Consider the following 21,919-nt stretch of genomic DNA (forward strand, 5'->3'; position numbering starts at 1 on the left):
TACACATCGTTAAGTCGCAGAGGAATGGGGCCTGGAGGCTCGTTTGGGGAGACTCTCACCTCCCTGCCGCTGACCCAGGTCTTCCAATAAAAACACACAAATCTGTGCTTAATCCCACAACTGGGAACTCATTCAAAAAGAAAACAAAGATAAGGATAAAGCGAGTTTCACGAGAGAAAACCCTCCGTGTGCTTGATGACTTCTTGGCAAAGGAAAGACGGGAAGTGTGCCGCTGGCCAGCGTCTCCTCGGGCCTCCTCGGTCCGCCTCCGCCAGCCGTGGCATGTGGTCAACACTTCTCACTGAGAACTAAGGGAAGGGAGGTGCTGAGGTTCACTGACACCTCAAACTGGTTCAAGGCTGATAAAGGGGGCTACGCAAGCGATTTCTCAGATTTCCAAAACACAAAGCTGTTGCGGTCTCATCATTTTCCATTTGATGACCACTAACTGCCCAGCGTCAGGTCCGCGGAGACCTTTCCTGCCTTCGCAGGATGACAATGGCAGATGACTTTCACTGACTCACAGACGGGCATCAGAGACATGATGGCCTGCAATGTCATCGGTAGGGCGGGTCTCCTGTGTCACAGGTGGGTGTGAGAAATGTCTGGCCTTGTGGGGAAGGTTAGAGGGCACTTGGCTTGTGCTCCAGCTCCAGATTGTGCTAATGGCCTCTTGACGAAAAGGAAGCCTTTTCATTTCGTATCTAAGTTTTTCATTCTAACTGATTTTAAGGGCACGGCATTGTTCATGGACTATTAAAGTTCCCCAAAGTCCCTGAAGTGACTTTTGAGAAAGGTCCACAGTCACCATGATGGCAGAGGATTCGGATAAGCCGCTTTTTTCCCCTGGGAGAGATAGGAACTTGCGTCCGGGTGTAGTAACTCACCTGGCCTGAATGGAACCACCACACAGGTGCTAGAAGCACCGGGGCCTCAGGGCACAAGCCACCTGCAGGACATGCGCATCTGGCTGAGCAAGCCAAGGCCAAGGGCAGCAGTGGGGTAGACAGACAAGCCAGGTGGTGTGTGGAAATGGGAACATGTTACTCAACAGGGAGGTTGGTCTGAGAGTCAGAGAAAGTGACCAGAGGGTGGATGAGAGCCGGTGGGATGGGGGTGAGCAGAAGCCTGAGCCTCGAGGAAGTCTGTGCACATCAGGCGCACACACTCCATACCCCGGGCCTGCCACGTCCTCATTTCCTGCAAAACAGAGCACATGGCGTCAATGGTCCCTGGCCTACTCTTCATGTCTCCCATGTGCTCGTCACAGAGCTTGGCTTCCGCTCTTATGGTTCCCATGCAGATCACTTCAGGCAGCTGGGAGCAGGTGGTGCTGCCTGAGGTGGGGGTTCTGGGGACAGGAAATCTGGAAACTCGCTTACCAAGCAAATCCTGATCCCAGAAGGGAGTATCCTTTAACGAGGACCCCGTAGGAAGTATTGCAGAGACACAAACTTACTCATTGATTATAGGGTTTTTTAGGTGTTTTTTTTTTTTTTTTCCATTTTGCTAAAACCCGAGCTGTCTAAAGTTTTAGTGGAACTATACTCATGGATGCCAATAATAAACACAGCATATAGCATCGTGTGATTAAGTGGCTCCTCGCCCGGCTGCCCGTCCAAATCGTTCATGTTCTGAACTATTTGAGGTCAGGAGTCTTTCGTCTCCTTCCTCAGTGTCCAGCTGGGAATGGATGTCGAATGAATGTTCCAGGATAAACCGGTGGGGAGAGACTGGAGAGAGAGAGGGAAGGTACCCCGTCTCTGATCCCCTCATTCTAGGCTGAACCGAGGGGGACCATGGGCCCAGTCAGCTCTAAAATACCCCTTGGGATGGTGAAAGGCCATCACCCGTTGCGTCCTTAAAGTCAGTGCTACCTTCGTCAGTACCATCACGTGCAATTCTCTGGCTCAGATGGACAACGAAAGAGAACTGAACAGAAGAGCAAAGCACGAGTCACGAAACAGCGAAACAGGCGACGAAGGTACAGTTTACAGGACGAAATGCCCACAGGCCGTGGAGCGAGCAGTTCTTCGAGTGTTTCCGAGTCTTATTTCTTCTTCTTATGTTTGTGCTCACTTTTAAAAAAGCCAACATAAACACACTGAAACGTGGCAAGCCTTCGTCTGTCTTTCTGGCCTTTGGCTTCCTGTCTCCTTGCTGCGGTGAGGGTCACTGGCTATTTAATTCTCTTGGGTTTTCCTGCCAGTAGCAAGGCACGCGCTTCCCTCAGTTGAGCAATGTGACTTCTTCCCCCACTTTTCTCCATTGTGGCCGATGCTCTTCTTCTTGTTTAAAAATGACACAGTGGGAACAAATGAAAGAAAACTATTAATTGTGAAGTTATTGCTAAAAATGGAGGAATTCAATGAGCTGTAAAAACACGAACAATATAATCGACTCTCAGCTGCGTGTTTACCACATCAGAACTGCAAATGTCAGAATTCATTTGCTCGCTCAGTGACTTGACACAATGAGCTGCTCACACACACAATTGTGCATTTAAAAAGCCTGTAACTTCTTATAATTAGAGACTGATTTCACTGTTAGCCTGGTGAGGGGTTTAGCTGTTGGTGAGAAGACTGGATCGGTTCTGCCCCTGACTAATTGCTGTCACCCATGGGGGCCTGGGAAGATATTCCAGGCCTGATTATTCAGCCCTTGGCAGTATCTCCTCTTCCGACCTTATTTTGGGTCATCTTGGGTCATTTCCCTGCTCACCGGCACCCGTGACAGGAAGTAAAAAGATATTACTCACATTAACTTTTATCTTGTGTATAAAAGAACCTGAAATTTAAAGCGATTCATTTGATTTTACATTTTTAGTTTTTTAGTCCATGCTATTTTTTTCCAAAATAAAAATATCTTTATTATGATTTTGTTTATAAAAGTAATTATATTCTCATTGTAAGAAAAAATTAACAATTCAGAATACATCAAGTATAAATCCTATTTATAAATCCTATTTCCCCAAAGTAACTACTAGAAAGTGTTCTATCTATCATACATATATAACCGATTTTGATTTTCTAAAGAGATCATATAGCAATCGAATTTTGTAACTTATTTTTTTCTTTTCACAAAGTGCTGAAATATGGTTGATAAAATGTGACAATGTGCTAAACTGTCCAGCTCAGCATCTGGCACATAGGTAGGGCCTGGTAAGTAGTGAGATTTATTAAAGTAAATGTAGAGGTTGTCTTTGGCATTCATGTTTCCATTCCCTATTTACCGTGGATAATTGGGGGTTCATATAAAGTGTGAGAGAACAGAGATTTACCAAAAGGAGGCTAAAAATCCATGCTATGGGGCTTGACACGGCATCTCTGAGATGACCACTCAAAGATGCTACGTATAGCTGTGTGGACATGTGCACTGCACTAAGACCCTTAGCCAAGGAGTTGAGTGGGGAGCTAAAACCTAGCCTGTTGTGCACTCCACACCTTTCACCCAGGGGACTATACCTGCCCAGCAGGGAACCTCCTTCTACCAGCTAGTAGCATCCCTTTGACTATGAGTAAGAGGTTGCTTCTTACAGTGTAAGAATAAGCGAGACCCCAACCCCAGAGCCTCTGAGCCATCAAGCAGGGCTTCTTAAATAAGAGTTGGATTCTCCCAGTGCCTGGTCTTACCTACAGAGTAAAAGGCAAGAGAAACGTATGCATTTCTTCTGGTTCTTGAAGACCTACACCCCATTAAGGGTATTCTGATTCTCGAAGTCTCTTTAAGAAGAAATAAACTTACACATTTTAACATACTATACTAACAAAGCAGGAATTTAGATCTCGAGAAGATGGAGCCAAGGAATTGTGCTGGTAATTCTTAAACCTTGGTGGAGGGCTGGGATTGTGGGTCATCATCTCGTCCACGCCAAATCCCTCTCTCCAAAGAGATAAACCTGGTCCTCCAACTGGACGAGCACAGAAATGAGTTGAAGCCCATTTCGTTTTAATGTTGCTCCTTTGACAATCCCACAGGATTTCCTGTAAGATCTCTCTGAATTATCTGAGGAAGATTAATTATATCCAGTGGAGTTAGAGGGTTAAGGATATTGGTTGGGACTTGAAGATAAATTTTCCAGTGCCTTCTGTAGGTCTTAGGTTCCATGATGAGAAATAAATCAGCAAAGGTTTATTCTCTGCTCGGGGCAGTGCGTTTTTATGATCATTGCTCTGGCCACTTTTGGCAGAGCCCTGACATATCCTGGGGAATAAGTAATTAATGGGAACTTAAAATCAGTGGGGATGGGGTGTCTGAGCTTCTTACGGCTCTTAGCCACCCACCTCTCACATTAGGGGAAGGCATGTTATTTCTCAGTGGACCAATTTAAGCTCCTACTGAGTAAATGAGAGGGAGGACATTACTCTACCACACGTTACCCCATTCCCCAGAGATGGGGTTTTCCTAAACATCTTAGCCACTCCAGGTCGAAACCAAGAGAGCTGGCTCCTGCTAGCAGCCCCTCACCCCCACTCCAGAGCCCTCCCTCTCAGTCCTTTCCTCATCCCAGGGAAATGACTTGAATATTGACCACATTCCTGGAAGTGTTTTCCCCAGTGCAATCACACACAAGAATGCGGCATTGCACTTGAAAGCTGAATAGACTCACTAGAGAGCTGTTTGCTTTAATCCATAGATTTTGCCTTTTACAGCCTTATCAAAATGTAATTGATATACAATAATCTCCACATACTTAAGGTGTACAATTTGATGGGATCTGGCATATATATGCATCCTCGAAACCATCTAAACAAGATAATGAAAACACCCATCATTCCCAAAAGTTTCCTTATGCCTTTTGTAATTCATCCCTCCCTGTGGGATGTCTACTGTGTGGGAGGGAAAATAATCTTATGCCTGCCCTTCTAAGTTCTTCTGGCTGGTGTAATAATCAGAGACATGAAACAGATTAACAGGAGAAAGTAACCAAATTATTACATATGCTCATACAGGGATACCATAAGACGATGGAGCCTGAGGACATATCAGGCGGTTGAGGCTTGTATGCTATTCTGAACTAAGGGAAATGGAGGAGCAAATGTTTCATAAATAGATGTTTGCTGGGCCTTTTTAAACAATGGGACACAGAGAGGGCTTTGATCAAAGGAGCCTTGCTAGGTTCCTCCCCGTCTATCATACCTAGATCATATTACACTATAGTTATCTGTGATGATAACTACCTTCCCGGAGCAGGTCCTCTATCTGAATTCTTTTAGGCAGTTAGGGATGAGGTCAAAGGTTTTTTTTTTTTTTTTTTTTTTTTTTTTTTTTTTTTTCTGAGAGGCCCAAGGACTGAGGGCTGGGGTGCTCTGACACTTAAAAGACAAAAAAATAAAGGAGAGCTAGCAAAGGAGACTAAGGAGAAGCCAATGAGTTAGAAAGAAAACCAGAAGAGACTGTCCTGGAAACCAAATGAAGAAAGTGATTCAGTTCGTGAAGGGAAGACGTCCTGGAATTGAGAGGCCATGCCAGGATGTTGCAAAGAGCATCTATTCTCTATGGATACTGAAATCACCTAGAATTATGACAGCAGTATCATTGAAGAGATTGCTGACTGTGAACCATGGGCTGAAATACTCAAGGAACATGGGCGAGGCACCTAAGGGTCTACAACAAGGAGGCGCATCACTTAATCTGATCAACGGTCCTGTGGAGTAGGTATTATTATCATCCCATTTTACAGGTGAAGAGACTGAGACACAGGCAAGTTAAATATTGCGTCCAAGGTCACCCCACTCATGAGTGGCAGAAGTGGATGTGAGTCCACACTCTTCACCGGGGGGTGAAGTTGCTCCGCTGCCTCTCAGTGCCGGACGTTTCCCCCTCCCCCCATCCCCAGGCGGGATCCCTTCAGCCCCGACCTCAATAGGGCATCTTTCTAGTCGGCTGTATTTGGTCCAGTCCAGTGGTTGTGCCTTTTTATGTTACATAAATATGTATATTTGGATTTGGGACAAACTAGTGTTTATTCTATGTACAAATAAATGTAGAAAACGCACTTACTCAAAAATATATTTGTACACGAGTGCTCATAGCAGCATTATCCACTACAGCCAAAAGACAGAAACGACCAAAATGTCCATTGACGATGAATGAATAAACAAAATGTGGTATTGTATACACACAATGGAATGTTATTTGGCCGTAAAAAAATGAATATAATATATACTACAACATGGATGAACCTTTAAATTTATGCTAAGTGAAAGAAGCCAGACATAAAAGTACAAATTTGTCTTATTCCACTAATATGAGGTCCTTATATGAGGTACCACTTAAATGATAGGCAAATTCATGACAGTAAGTAGGATATAAGGTTACCAGGGTCTGGAAGGAGAATAGGGAGTTATTGTTTAATGGGTACAGAGTTTCTCTTTGGGATAATGAGAAGTTTCAGAAATGGATAGTAGTGATAGTTAAACAACATATAGATATATTTAATACCACTGGATTATACACTTTAAAATGGTTAAAATGGTAAGTTTCACATTATATTGTTTTATCAAAATTGAAAAATTAATTTAAAAAAACAAACAAAAATATATGTGGTAGAGGAAAAGACTCTGTTTTTATCAGCTTTTGCAAAAGCCATGAAACAGAATCTATCAGTGTGACAAAATTTGTGCAGATTCATATGAAGAAATTACAAAATTCTACTAAGGCTCATTTTTAGAAGAGTTCTGTAAGTGGAGAGAGATACAGTGTTTCTGGTGGAAAAATTCAATTTAGTAAGAATGTCATTTCTCCACAAATGAATCTAAATATAAGGCAACACCAATCAAATTCCCAATATCTTTTCTAGAACTTAACCAAATGATTCTAAAGCTCATCAGGAAAATCGAACATGAAATAAGCGAGGGAAGTTTTGAAAAGAAAGAGGAAAAAGCAGGAGGAAGAGAAGAGGGGAGGAAGAAGAGGGAAAAGTCTTCATGGATATTGAAAGGAACCATTTATGTTTTGGTACCTATCCCAGCATAGACAGATCAATGAAACAAAATCCAGAATCCAGAATAAACGTAAGAATTTCACCTCTGATAAAAGTGACATTTCAAGAGAGCAGAGAAAGAATAGACTATTTAAAAATGATGCCGATAAGCCTACACATGTGACAAAACTGTGTAGAATTAAATACACACATGAGTACAAATATTGGGAAATATACACCAATGGAGTGTATTGGTGTCAGGATCCTGGTTGTGATATTACACTATAGTTTTGCAAAATACTAGCATAAAGGAAAACTGGGTAAAGTATAAACTGACTCTCTCCGTATTTTTTCATACAATTGCCTATCAATCTACAATAATCTCAACAAAAATTTCAATCGAAAGTCGTGCTGAGAAAAATGAATTTTAAGATGGTAGTTCCCTATCGTTAAAGAGGAATTAAATATTGTTTTAAAAGCTTAGAACTATAAGTGAATACTAGTATATTCCCAAGGACTTTTCTTCCAGTGACTCCCAAAGCCAAAAGCCACAAAAGAAGAAATAAATGGATACGCCTACATAAAAATTAAAGTTCAGCATAGCAACAATACATTTATAAAAAAATAAAAGACAAATTTGGAAAAACATTTCAACATACATAAAAAAACACGCTGATTTTCTTGAGAACATATGAAGAGCTCTCACAAACCAATAAGAAAAAGAAACACCCTAATAGGAAAATGGACTGGACATAAATAGGAATTCACAAAAGAAGAAATAAAATGTGAAAAATGTAGGCAATGAAGCAGAACCTGGTAGAGAAAAAAATATATAAATTCCGGAAGAAATATAGTTGAAGGAGGCTGAGAGGTGATGTCTTATTTACCAGTAACAATTTGCTCAGTCTCTGGCACATAATACATGCTCAATAAATGTTTGTTGAGTGAATGAGTAAGCGGAGATGAAGAACAAGGTGGCCTGTCAACGAGAAGAAACCCTCGGATGCATGTTGAGGAGAAGAAAAAAGCAGAGGTCTGGAACATTTTTCATGGGGAAAGGGGCAAATTAGGTCAATTTTTATTGGAGAGCCTATATTTTGTCAGTAAAACTAAAAACAATGTCTTTTGAAGATAATCTCTTGTGTGAACTCCCAAAAACTTCCAGTGGGAATGTACTAGGATAGGAGAGTCTCTGAGTTAAAGTTTAGGGTTTAAAAGAGACTCTCTAAGGCCTTTTGTCTGAATGTGCCCTTCTCCAGCCATATGATTTTGCCACCAAATCTGACCCCACTCAGCACAGACAGTGTGATTGACAAGTGCATCAGATTCAGGACGAACCTGCATCTTGGTTTGCACTGGGCATCTCAAACTTGTTCTCTGACTCTAACTTCTTATTTCCATTTTTAAACATAATTTAGTCTATGGCCATGCCATCCTGAAATGTTCGATCTTGTCTGGTCTCGGAAGCTAAGCAGGGTCAGGCCTGGTTAGTACTTGGATAGGGAGACCACCTGGGAAGACCAGATGCTGTAGGCTACATTTAAAAAAAAAGAGAGAGAGAGAGAGAGAGAGAGAGAGAGAAAGATAAAAGTAATTTACTCAAGACACTCATATTTGGGTTAACAGGAGAGGTAATTGTCTTCAGTGTTTGTTCCCTTGGTGAAAAAATAAATCCTAATGAATCAGCCCTTTCTTTTCCCAAGACTAGGTAAAATACCATTGTGTTATATTTTTGAACATTTCCTCTGGCAGTTAAATTATTATACCAATTCCATTTGGGCCACAAGTGTCACAATGCTTTCCGAAATGGGTTCTCTACTGGCTTTGGGCAAAAGGAAGTTATAACTGCTTTCTGGAACTAATAACACCAAAATTAAATGTTTTTAAGAAGGCCCCAATAGGGCCCCCTGAAAGAATAGTTTATTGCAGAGCAGCAAAGCATTTAGATACAGCTCAGAAGATGCCTTTAAAAAGAGCAAGGTTTGAGTGATAGGTCTCTAAAGACTCTTAAAGAAATGGAAGGAAGGAAGGAGGGAGGGAGGACGGGGGCCAGAAGAGAAGGGAAGAGGGAGAAAGCGAAAAAAAAAACTTGATTTTCCATAGGGAACTTTGGTTCTTTAGAGCTAATTTTCACAGTACGTAAAGATGTTTGCCAAATATTTCTAGGAAATTAGGTAATGCAGGGTACATAATGGTAAGATAGAGCTGCAATAACAAATACCATAAACTGGGTGACTAATAACAGGAATTTATTTCTAACAATTCTGGAGGCTGAAAGTCCAAGATCAGAGGCCAGCACAGCTGGATTCTGAGTGAGAGCCCTCTTCCCGCTTGTAGACATGACTTCTTGTTTATCCTCACATGGCAGAGAGAAGAAGAAAGCCCTCTGTGGTGACTCTAAGGGCATTAACCCCATCATGAAGGCTCTACCATCAGGACTTCATCTAATTCAATTTACTCCCAAAGGCCCCACCTCCTAATGGATTGGAGGGTGGGGTTTCCAGATATGAATTTGAGTGGGGAGGGACATGAAGATTCAGTCAATAACACATAGGCAATTTCATGAGTTTGTAGAGAAGAGATACAAACTGGGGAAGAACACAGATTATGATAATATATAACACATTTCTTAACTCTTATACAATTCTGTCATAATTCTGTCATTTGCCTTGTCCAGATCATGCTTTGTTCTTGTTACAACATCTAAGAAAAACCATAAAAGGCAAAAGAGCCACCAATATATGCCAGGTCTTTGGCTTTCAAATTGGATTTCTGTAAGTCCCAGGATCCCACAGAGGATGGAGAGGAAGGGGAGGCTGTTCAGAAGGTGAGCTGGGAGCATCAAGACAAAGATGTCATTTTCATAATGCCTCCAAATGCCTTCCAGCCAGGTCTTCTCACTCTTGTTGAAGAAAAGGCACCTTTCCTCAGTTATGTGCCCCACGTTATGGTAACATTCTCCTTAAGGGAACCGTTTCTGCAGAGTCTGTGGGAGGGCAATTCAGCTTAAGACAGAACATAATTATAGGTGCTTACTTTTAAGGAGTAGTTTCACGATCTAAAAGTTGAGTAGCACTGGAATTAGAACACCTACTCGGGATAAATAAATCAAACGATTTTCCCCCTTTAAATGAGGGTGAAGTCAGAGATAATGACAGCATTTATTTCAACCATCACACGAGCTAGATATTTGTAAGGAGGAAAGGGGCTTGAGAAAGCATGAAATACAGAGCTAAATGCCATGACTACGTGTATTTCTCAGGGAAATGAAATTTGTAAAATTCCTCTTCAGGAGCTGACATATTCTGATACTGAGGCTAATTTTTGTTGCCTTCCAGCTATAAAAATTACTGACTTGTAGTAATGTACACAATTTAAAGAATTCTTATTTGTCAAACCCAAGTTTTCAACTTTTATAGTTAGGATAGCAGTAATTTATTTTTGACTTGTAAACTACCGTTGCTAAGGAGTCTAGACATGTCGCCTAGTTCAAAAGTTACCAGGAAAATAGTTAAATCTTTACTACATATGATTTCATAAATTTTTTGTCAGAGATGCTTTACCATTAACAAAATGTTAATAATAGCAAATTCTAAAAATATTAACTTTAGAAGGGATTCATGACTTCTGTATCCACAACAGTAACTGATGCAGAATAATAACTCATATTCTTTCCCCTCGGCCTCCTTAGTGTCTTATGAAATGCTTTATATCAACGTCTTGTTGACGTTTCAGGCTGATATGAAGAAACGGTAGACCATTTCTTCAGGTAGACTATAGATTTACCTGCCTGGCCTATAGAAGGAAAGCCATGGATACCTAAGGTGAGCTTTTCCCAGAATTCATCCCGGAATTCTGGGAAAAGCTCACCTTAGGTATCCAATTCACACCCTGCATGCGTGAGTCACAGATTATTGGAATTTAAAGGTCTTTAGAGTTCATCTGGCCCACTCTACCCTCATTTCACCAAAGGGACAACAGAGTAAGTCGTGACTATCTCACACCGAGGTCATTAATAGTCTGAATTAGAACCTCGGTCCCTAACTAGCTAGCTACGTGACTTTGAGCAAGTTCTTAACCTTTATGTACTTCACATTTCTCGCGTGTAAGAGTGGAGAAATAAGATTCCTATCTCACAAGGTTGGCATGAGGACTGAAGAAGTGATTTCATGTAAACCGTGAAGCATACCTGCCTCAGAGCAGGTGCTCCGTCCACACCAACTGCCATCACCATCAGCATCCTCATTCTGAAGCTGTTCTGACTGCTTCGAGGAGCTGGCGTAAACGGCCAAAAGGTCTTGTGCGTAAGGACCCACAGAGCTTTAACACTCACACAGGACTTCCGAGCCACAGGGACGATCGCTGGACGGTGAGGAAAACCTACAGCAGCCGAGGAAGGCTGGTTTACATCCCATTGGTCCTTCTTGGTAACTTCCCAGTGGTTGGCCAAAGGAGAGACGTTCTCGTTGGATATTAATAATTAATAGAGATTGCTTTTTTAATTTGTATAAGGAAAATTGCAGTGAACACAAACATGGTGCAATGTGAAATTCCCTTGAGCCAAAAAGAATTTCTGTTTATTGGCAGAATTCTATCTTGAAGAATCCAACCAACAGCGTTTGGGATGGAGTGAGTTTTTTTAAAGTTTTAGGTCTTGAATAAGGATTTTGAGTCATCAGCTTGTACCTTTGCCTTGGATTTACTGGTACACAAAGACCACTCAAGCGTGAGGGGAACAGAAATTATTTCCCACTGAGCATATCAGCGTTTGGTGCACTACTATAGCTTTCAATTATAGGGTTCCAACCCTGTTTGTCAAGTGAAAATCCTGACAGAGTGTTAACATGAGTGTCTTCTGGTCCTATTATATGGTCTGAGTGCTCATTTACCATAAAACACTTCATATAAACGGGTAAGTATGTGTTTGTGTAAGTCAACCTCAGTTTATGCCTAGAGGCAGTTAGCCATCAAGGGAAGAGCCTGTTCTGGAATTCATTCTCAAGAGGTGGCTATTAAGCACTGTAAGTATTGTTATCAAATCTACACCATGCAGTGTACAGGCTAGCATAAGAAATGTTAGAAATAACTCTCTGTCTGGGAAATGAGGGCTGTTAAGACACAAGGTTAGTGGGACGGATCGCGTGGAACCCAACAGCCTTACGTGAAAGAGGCAGTGAATTCACCAGGAAAACCCGGAACCCTTCAAGGCAGCACCCAAGGCCTGGGGCTTTATTGTTTCTATGTCACCTAAAAGTCAACAGAAAAAAAGAAAATGGGCAAAATAATCGAACAGGTGCTAAAGAGGATGCCCAAGTGACCACAAAACATGTGAAAAGATGCTCAATTTGATAGACGTCAAGGACATGCTAATTAAAACCAGCGTACCCACCGGAATGGTTAAAATAAATATTGGCAAGAATATAAAGGAACTGGAACTCTCAAACATTGATGAGTGTAGGGTAAATCAGTATGTCCACTTTGCTGAACATACACTTACCCTGTGAGTCATCAATCCCACTCCTAAGTGCGTATATCCAAGAGCAATGTCTGCATATATTCACCAAAAGACATGGACCAGAATGTTTGTAGAAATGCTATTCATAATAGCTCCAAACTAGAAATGACCCACATCTGCATCAATAGTAGAATGCCCTCCTCACCCCACCCCTCCGATGCCGCTGGCGTCTGTTCCTTAATCTCGAACAGGTCATCGCTTTGCTTGATTTGCAAATGGAATTTCCATTAAGTTCCAAATCCCTTTCAGGCCTCCTCTTGAAGCTCCTTTATGTCCCTTACACCAACAATCAATGAAAAATGGAAGGAGGAGGTGGAGGGGTGGTTAAATAGAGGGGAGAAAAGATGCCCGGTGGAAAAATTGCAAGTCCCAGTGAGAAGACATTTCATTTTCCATTACTATGTGGTAAACCTCCCCAAATTAGTGGCTTAAACAACAACCAAGGACATTTTTCATAATTCTTCAGATCTGCTGGAAACAACTAGTGGTTCATTGGCTCCACACGGTATCAGCTGGTATATCTAACTCATGGGGCTGCATTCAGCTGGGAGCTTGAATGGGCCTGAAACATCCACCAAGATGGCTGCACACCATATCTGGGAAGGCTGGAGTAGCTGGAGAGGGCCGGGCCCCCCTGTCCAGCTGAGTGGTCGCACTTCTTACACGGTAGTTCAGGGGTTTAGAGAGAAAAATGAGACTGCTAGGTTTCTTACTGTTGAAGTTTGGAATTGGTGCAGCAACACTTTCACTACATTCTGTTGGTCAGAGCAAGTCTCAAGGTCATAAAGTTTCAAGGCAAGGAAAATGGGCTTTGCCTCTTAATGCAGGAGTCCCCAACCCCTGAGCCATAGACCAAGACCGGTCTGTGGCCTTTTAGGAACCAGGCCACGCAGCAGGAGGTGAGCAGCAGGCAAGCGAGCGAAGCTTCATCTGTATCTGCAGCCGCTCCCAGTGCCAGCATCACCGCCTCAGCTCCACCTTGGATCATTAGGCATTAGATTCTCATAGGAGCACTGGTCCCTGGTGCTAAAAAGATTGGAGACCACTGTCTTTTTTCTTTTAATTAAGTTTATTGGAGTAACATTGGTTAATACAATTATATAATTTTCAGGTGTACATTATCATTTGACATCTGTATATTGTGTGTTTACCACCCAAAGTCCATATATTTGATCCTCTTTACCCACTTTATCCTCTCCCAACCCCTTTTATTTGATTCCCCTTTACCCTGTCTACCTCCCCCCTCCTCCCCGACCCTCTACCTTCTGGTAATCACTAGTCTATAGTCCATGTCCATGCATCTCTTTGTTTGTCCTGTCTATTTGTTGCTTTTAGGTTTATATCCCACATATAAGTGATATCATGTGATTTTCACCTTTTCCTGTCTGGCTTATTTCGCTTAGCATGATTATCCATCTATGTTGTTGCAAATGGCAGTATTTCATCTCTTCTTATGGCTGAGTAATATTCCATTGTCTATATGTACCACAGCTTCTTTAGCCAATTATCTATCGTAGGACACTTTGGGTGCTTCCATGTCCTGGCCACTGTGAATAATGCTGCTATGAACATCAGTGTGCAGATATCTTTTTCAGATAATGGTTTTCAAGTCTTTGGGGTAAATACCCAGTAGAGGGATTGCTGGATCATATGGTAGAGCAATTCTTAGTTTTTTGAGGAACCTCCATACTGGTTTCCATAGTGGCCGTACCAATTTGCAGCCCCACCAGCAGTGTATGAGGGTTCCTTTTTCTCTGGGTCCCCACCAACATTCATTATTACTTGTACTGTTGATTATGGCTGTTCTAACAGGTGTGAGATGGTATCTCATTGTGGTTTTGACTTGTATTTCCCTAATAGCTGGTGATGTTGAGCATCTTTTCATATATTTGTTGGCCATCTGTATGTCCTCTAGGAAGAAGTGTCTCTTCAGGGGGACTGCTGTTTTAATGAGAGGAACAGCAAGTACTTACAGGGATGGGAGCAATGTGCTCAAAATCATCTTTGGAAACAATTTACCACAAGAGTAGAGAAGAGCAATCTGGATGGAGAACCTGGATTCAAGCCCATCCTCCACCCCTTACGAAGATAACCTGGCCAATGGTTGCCTCAGTTTCCCCTCCTATAACACAAAAAGCTTGGACTAGAAAGCTGTGAAGTCCCTCTCAGCTCTAAGGGTTGTGGTTCCATAATTTATGTAAAAACTGCGTGACTGGCGAGACTCACGGGTCTTCCATCATCGGAACCTTCTCCCCATCCCTCGGAAGAATAATTCACGGGATCTCTCCTTGCCTCCTTTTTCCAGCCCAATCGAATTGGAGGATCTTTTTTTAAAACAACAACCAAAAAAAAAAAAAACCCACCCACAAAGCCCTATGTAGTTTCATCCCACACGAAGAGACTTATCATTTCCAAATCAAAAAGATTATGAAAAAGTTTATCCAAGTCAAACTTTGATTTCTCAGTGTGTCAAGAAGAATGCTGCTTCTGGCAGATGTTTGCCTGCATTCTCAGGAGAGCTTCCAGAATCTTTTAATGTATCTACCTCAGTTTAAAAGTAATAAAAGATATAAAACGTTAGGAAAAAATTAAGTAATCCGTATTATCACTACCCTTAAATAACCCGATTAAAAATATTGTCCCTTTCCCTTTATGTTCCTTTTTTTCTGCATACGTTTGTGGTTCTGGGGTCCAGCTCTCCCCCCAGGGACTGGAGTCAGCCCTGACCAGTCTAAGAGAAAATCCATTCCTCTCACAGATAATTGGTTTGGGAAGTGGCCGTGTGACTTGGTACTGATTAATGACATGTGAGAATTTTGGCAAGAGGGTTCTGGAAAGGATCCCCTGCTTTTATGAAGACATACACAAGGCAGGATCACAACATTTTCTGGCGCTGGACATTGATGTGTGAAGACGCAGTGCCAAAATCTGTTGGCATGAGAGGAACTAGCCAACATGTCAGGGCCGGAGCCAGAAACATGAGATGGTCTCAGTTCAGAGACGGTTTTCCGAAGCCACCCAATTCATCATCCCTCGAGCGGTCCTATCTCGAAACTTCTTGTTCTAGGAAACGATCAATCCCCTCCATGTTTAAGCCACCTCTATTTATGGTCTGCTCTTACTGGCAGCCAAAAGCATCTTAACTGCTACAATAGGTGCACAAATGCATTTCATAAAATGTATTCCTCCTTCGTCCAACAGGATGCCCCGTGTGTCGCTCTGCAGACACACTTCGGCTCTGCTTCTCTCCAATGAACATCTTCTCTAGGCATTAAAGACTCTTCATATATGTAATTTTGATGGGTTTGTTTTAATGGCTACATCTTTTACTCATTTCCTTAGTATCTTTTTAGGTTTATAATCTACCCGTTATACTTAGGTTGCTGAGGATTGCATTATTGATAGTAAAGACATGGTCACATTTTTCTTATACTTTTTGGAATATATCCCTAAAAACAAACAAACAAAACAGAAAAAAAAGTATATTTTAAGATACCAGATATATATTACCAAATTGCTTTTTAGACCGTTTACACCAATTTATATGTCCCACGAAGTGTTTGAGATTTGCTGCTGCATCTGAGGACACTCGTATAATACACATTTGTTTGATTTTCCAAACGTTTCTGGGAAAAAACTGTGATTCACGTCTACGGGACACATTTCCCCAACAAATCAATGGCATAAAAAATGGGAGGGGAGACTGTTAACAAACAGAAGAGACTTAAAAGATAAAATGCATGGATCCTGCTTTATCCAGATGATCTGGGAAAAAATAATTCTGAGAAATTTGAATATGGACGGGATATTCTTTGGTGTTAAAAAATTAGTGCTAATTTTTTTTTTTTAGGTGTGAAACTGGCAGAGCGGCTATTTTGGGAACACAAAGTTCTTGTCAGTTGCAGATGCCTCGTTACTAATGGATGAAGTGGGAGTTGTCTGGGATTTGCTTTAAGACTCCAGCCAATCAGGGGGTGAGATGGGAAAGCGGAAACAGGATTGGCAAAAGTGTTGGCAAGGGCCGACACTGGGGGATTAGGTTTATCACAGCATTCTCTCTCCCTTTGTGTGTGTTTGGAAAACATGATTAAAATGTTTTTGCCTTGATTGAATTTTAAATGGTTTACCTTGATTAAAATGTTTAAAAGGATATGTAGTTGACAACATACACAAAAGGCCGGGAGACTGCAGCCTGCCTCCCTTTCCTCACAGTCTTCATGAAGGGCTCTGTTGACGTTGTCCGCGACCCTGGCAGTCCCCGGCTGCTTCTTTCCTGACGCCAAGGATGTCAGGGAGCCTGGTTTGGTCCCAGGAGCTGCCAATGGGGTAGAGTTACATTAAAATGGAGCTGAAATGGTTCAAGGGAGCCGGACTAGAGTAGATTGCCAGGTGAGCTTCCTTGGCCATCATGCTGAACTTGTATGTCCTGGTCCCCCCAGTCGGCTAGCTCGTCTGCTCCCAGACTCAGGGGTTGGACACAAGTCAGATGGCCTCCGCTTCGAAGCACAGGGAATAAATTGTGGATTGAAAAGCATCACCTGTGACATCAGTTTCATTCGTGTGCCTACGAAATACAGGGAGATTGAAATGCACGGAGCGTAACAGATTTTAAACTGATTTATTTACATCAGTTGTTGGAAGAGGCATGCATACATTCGGAAACGTATGTTTTAGTAAGTGAAGATTATAGGGTTCCAGCTTCTGATGCCAGCCAATCCCCTGATTTTAGTACCAGATTTAGCAGCTGCTGCAAGTTTGGGTGTTTATGTGAAGCGTGCAACTGCGGAGGCTCAGTTTATTTCCCTCGCTCAGTTCTCCTTACAGCGCATACGGCGCACTGACTGCAGCCTGCACGCACTCAGCACCCTCAGGTGGGACAGCGCAGGCTCGGGAGACAAGACGAACCGAGGTTCTGGTTCCGGCTCTACACCTTTATGCAAGTTGCTTAGCTTCTGTGTCCTTCCTTTTCTCATCTATCAAAATGGGACTCCTAACCTGGTCATGAACACCCAGCTCCCCGGCTTGGGCGAGAGGAGTCAGCGTGGCCGGGGTGGAGGGCCTGAGATAACGCTTGTGTCCTGTCCCCCACCGAGGAAGACCCTGAGGCTTCTTATTCTTAGCCCAAGGCATCCTTATCGCCCATTCTTATGCAGCCCAAACAAGCGGAGGCTTCCTATGAAAAAGGCTGCGTTTTTAGCTTACATGCTGTTAAGCTCTGGGAGTGGTCAAAGCTGTGGAAAACACCTCTCACTGCAAACGCTGAGAGGCTGAGAGGCTGTCTCCCGTTGCTTCCGCGGACACCACCGCTTGTGCCATTTTCTGTTATTTTTGTTGATTGAAATGAGGGCGGTGATAATCAAATGCAGTAGGTAACGAAAGTTATGAATTATTTTTATTCAATCGAAGGTCTTAAAACCAAATAAACAAGGCAGAATAGACATTCGTAAATCCCCAGAACATGTTGCAAAATGACTAGAAATCTCACGGATTGGAAAAATCAGTTTTCGGGCTTGTCGGCGGGCTTTGGGGACATCCCCGTGGGTGCCCATGTCATTCATCCCAAGTGAGGCTGAATTCAGGACCCCGAAGCCAGGGCAGCCCCAGCGTGCCTTTATTTTGCCCTTTGACTCACTGTGCCCTGTTTCGTAGATGCAAGTTTATCTGGTTCGGCCCGGACACTGGACTCCTTGAGGTCCAGGACCTTGTCCGTGTCATCTTCGTGTGGCTCAGACATGGGGTGCAGGTCCTTGACTTAACGGGTGCTCAATAAATTACTGCTGTTACCTGTGGCTGCTGCTCTGCTCTCCAAGAGGAAAGTAATTGTCACCTCTGGGATCAGAAAGGAAGATTTGGGGAAAGAAAATATTTGCTCATTTGAATCTTGCGCTGCACCAGAAAGTGTTCTGATGGTCGGCAAGTGTATCGCTGCTCTATTCTATTTCTCGTTTTTCTTAGTGACATCCATTGTCCCATGGCTGATATTTTTAGCAACATGTCTGTGTGCACAGGTAGCAAGGTCAGGGAGGTGGGAACTGTGAGCAGGAAGAGACAAAGGCGAGAGAGACGTTTTATATTTTATCCACGAACACCTCAGTTTTCACTCCCAAAGCAGGAGGTGTATGTTGGAAGAATTCTGTTTGAAAATGGGAAAATGTTGAGCAAATGTCTCATCTCTACGTACGCCGGCCTCTGCTATTTCTCTGCCTGGAACAACCCCATCACCGCCACCATCGCCACCAACACACATACAAGTGTGCACGCGCGCGTGCGCACACACACGTACACACGCACACACACCCTCCCTGCCTGCCTAACTCCTATTTAGCTTTCAGGGTTTTCTGTTTTTTCTTCCCAGAACCTCAAGCCTGAAATAGGCTCCCCTCTGAGCAGCTCCCGTGGGATCCTGTACCTCCTCCGGCACTACACTCATCACACAACGTAGTAGTCCCCTCCTTAGACCAGAGCCCCCTGAGGGCAGGGACCAGTCTGTCTTTTCCACAGGTCTGTCCCCCATTCCTGGAATGGTGCTCAATAACTATTCTGTATGAGCCTCTCTTTGTAGGAGCCGTTGTTTGTCTCTCTGAATGATGTCTGTTGAGTATGGTCGTTCAGGTTGTGTACTGTACAAGAGTATCTAGCAGGGTGGGGCAGAGAGGCTGAAATCCAGCCCATTTCTCATCACCAAGCCATTTTTCCTTGGCCGTATCTGCCTGGAGGACAAGGTGTCTTTTCCTGATTTGCACAATGGCCCCAGCTCTGATCAACACTGAGTGTCTTCAAAGGGAGGCAACGACTTTCCCTCTCCTTCCTAGGAAGGATAGGGCTGAGTGCTTTTGTGAAACAGTTTCTGGAGGTCCTTCGCCAGCCATCGAAGCCAAGACCCTGCCCCCATTCACGGCAAAGACCTCCCTCACTCTTCTCTCCTCTGACTTTTGTCTCCTGCAGGGTTTGGGATGACCACCCCAGCGACAGTAGGAGGGAAAATCTTTCTGATCTTCTATGGCCTCATCGGGTGTGCGAGCACCATCCTGTTCTTCAACCTCTTCCTGGAGCGCCTGATCACCGTTATTGCCTACATCATGAAGTCGTGCCACCAGCGGCAGCTCCGGAGCCGGAGGGCCCTGCCCCAGGAGAGCTTGAAGAACGCGGGGAGGGGCGAGGCGGACAGCCTGGCCGGCTGGAAGCCCTCTGTGTACTATGTCATGCTGATCCTCTGCGTGGCCTCCCTCCTCATCTCCTGCTGCGCGTCAGCCATGTATACCTCCGTCGAAGGGTGGAGCTACTTCGACTCGCTCTACTTCTGCTTTGTGGCTTTCAGCACCATTGGCTTTGGGGACCTGGTCAGCAGCCAGAACGCCCAGTACGACAGCCAAGGCCTCTACCGCTTCGCCAATTTTGTCTTCATCCTCATGGGCGTCTGCTGCATCTACTCCTTATTCAACGTCATCTCCATCCTCATCAAACAGTCCGTGAACTGGATCCTGAGGAAAATGGATGGCAGGTGCCGCCAACAGTGCCAAAGTGGACTCTCGCGGTCACGGAGGAATGTCGTCATGCCGGGCCACGTCCAGAGCCGCTGCAACATCTCCATAGAAACGGATGGGGTGATGGAGAGTGACACAGATGGGCGGCGACCCTCGGGGGAGATGATCTCCATGAAGGACTTCTTGGCAGCCAACAAGGTCTCACTGGCCGTCCTCCAGAAGCAGCTGTCGGAGACAGCCAATGGCTGCCCTCACCAGGCCAGCACGCTGTCTCGGGACAACAACGAATTCTCAGGGGGGGTAGGAGCCTTTGCAATAATGAACAATAGGCTGGCAGAGACGAGTGGGGACAGGTAGGGATGAAGGGCGCGCGCTGGGTGCGGAGGCCGAGGCTGGAGAGCGGCCGCTGAGAGGATCGTCATCCAGCTGAGCTCTGCTGGTGGCTGAGTTCATTCTGGAGCTGTTCCTTCTGGCTTCTTCAAGCCCAGGTTTAGAAATCTCATCTTTTGGCTCCAACAAACAGCCAGCTCTCTGGCTGCGGAAACTCGAAGCCTCAATGCCTTTCTCCTTATCTTTATTCTCTAAGCCGAAATTCAGTCTTTGGAAAACGAATCACAAAAGCAGCCTAAGACTTTGCACTGTCTCTTTACTCATCCTGCGCCAGGGTTTTAACTGCCTAAGGGAGGGGGGTTTTGAGTGAACCTTGTTTTCCTGCGGCTCTGCTCTGCATCTGGAAATAAAAACCCTGGCGGTTCTGATTTTCTCCTGGGAACTCTCAATGGCGGAAGTCAACACCTCTCCCAGCCCCTTCAGAAACAGCAGGGGAGAACGCGGCTGGGCTCTGGCCTGCCTTCCAAGCAGCTTCATCCATGGCCAAGGAAGCCGTCTGTTCTGCTCTTTGTGCCTGTTTCTCTGCTTTTTTATTTTTTTCTTTCTTTTATTTTTAAGATCTTAATGCTTGGGCAAGGTGTCTGTGGGACTTCGGTGTGATAAGAAAACCAAATTCAGCTTCAGGCCTTTAAGGGGAAGCGAGGTGGCGGGGGAGACTCACCTTTGCAACTAAGGAATATGGCTTAACATGTTCACTGTGAGTGGTCACAGAGACCATTTCATTTTCACCAGGGCTTGGGGCCCATTGCAAAGATAATGGCTGAGTGCTTATTAGAACTGAAAATGTAATGAATTTGCATTTTCTTAACCAAGATTACACAAGTGCTCGTTATGAACAGTGGGGGTGGGGCGCCTAATTAAACAGGCTTTTATTACACTCAGAGAAAAAGGAAGCGGGAAATTAACCTTTAGGGATATGAGAATCATCTCGGGTTCATGGCTGGAGAAACATTCTGGGCCAGAAAATAAGATTTCGCTTTTCTCGTCTAATCTGTTTCAGTTCTGCCTTCTGGAATTAGAACAGTCTAGTTACATAAACTCCCAAGTAGTTAAAACATCCGTGCTAGGAACAAGGGCTATTGATCTTCATACATACAGGAGAGAACATTTTGGGGATGAGAGTTAAAAAAAAAAAAAAAAAAAGGATAACTGTTGTTTTCACATGATAAGAGTGATGTACACACAGCACTTTCAAAAATGAGGAAAGACAGATACAGTTGAGAAGATAAAGGAGAAAACCTATACATGATGAAACTGAAATGTTGGGCAGAAAGCATCAGAGTTGGGAGGACCTTAGGAACCATCCCACCCAACTGCCTCGTTTTTTACACAAGGAAATAGGCACAGAGGAATTGTTCCTTGCCTGAGCTCTCAGGGCTGATTGGTGCACAGCCAGGAGAATCCAGGTCTCCTTACGGGGAAGTTGGGCTCTTGGCCCAGGCTCCACACAGCCATAGAACCCTCCCAGCACAGCTCCCTCTTCATGCTGAGTTGCCTTTTTCTCCAGATGGCAAGCCCCAATATTTTCTTAACAATGCCAGAAGTGTCCAACAGCAGAAGTGTCTTAAGCAGCAGCTCTGGGCTTTGAAATTAGGGCTGTGTAGC

General features: G+C 43.8%; 1 protein-coding gene across 1 annotated transcript in view; it reads left to right on the forward strand.

Moving 5' to 3' along the window:
- KCNK13 (potassium two pore domain channel subfamily K member 13) overlaps positions 1-21,457 on the forward strand; it is a 62,632-nt gene extending 41,175 nt beyond the window's left edge. The window contains exon 2 of the mRNA XM_016154348.2: positions 19,386-21,457. Coding sequence (XP_016009834.2) covers positions 19,386-20,281 — 896 coding nt within the window. The 3' untranslated portion in view covers positions 20,282-21,457. The remainder of the gene's footprint in view (positions 1-19,385) is intronic.
- The last annotated feature ends 462 nt before the right edge of the window (positions 21,458-21,919 follow it).

Source organism: Rousettus aegyptiacus, unplaced genomic scaffold, assembly GCF_014176215.1.
Source record: "Rousettus aegyptiacus isolate mRouAeg1 unplaced genomic scaffold, mRouAeg1.p scaffold_m13_p_3, whole genome shotgun sequence".
NCBI lineage: Eukaryota > Metazoa > Chordata > Mammalia > Chiroptera > Pteropodidae > Rousettus > Rousettus aegyptiacus.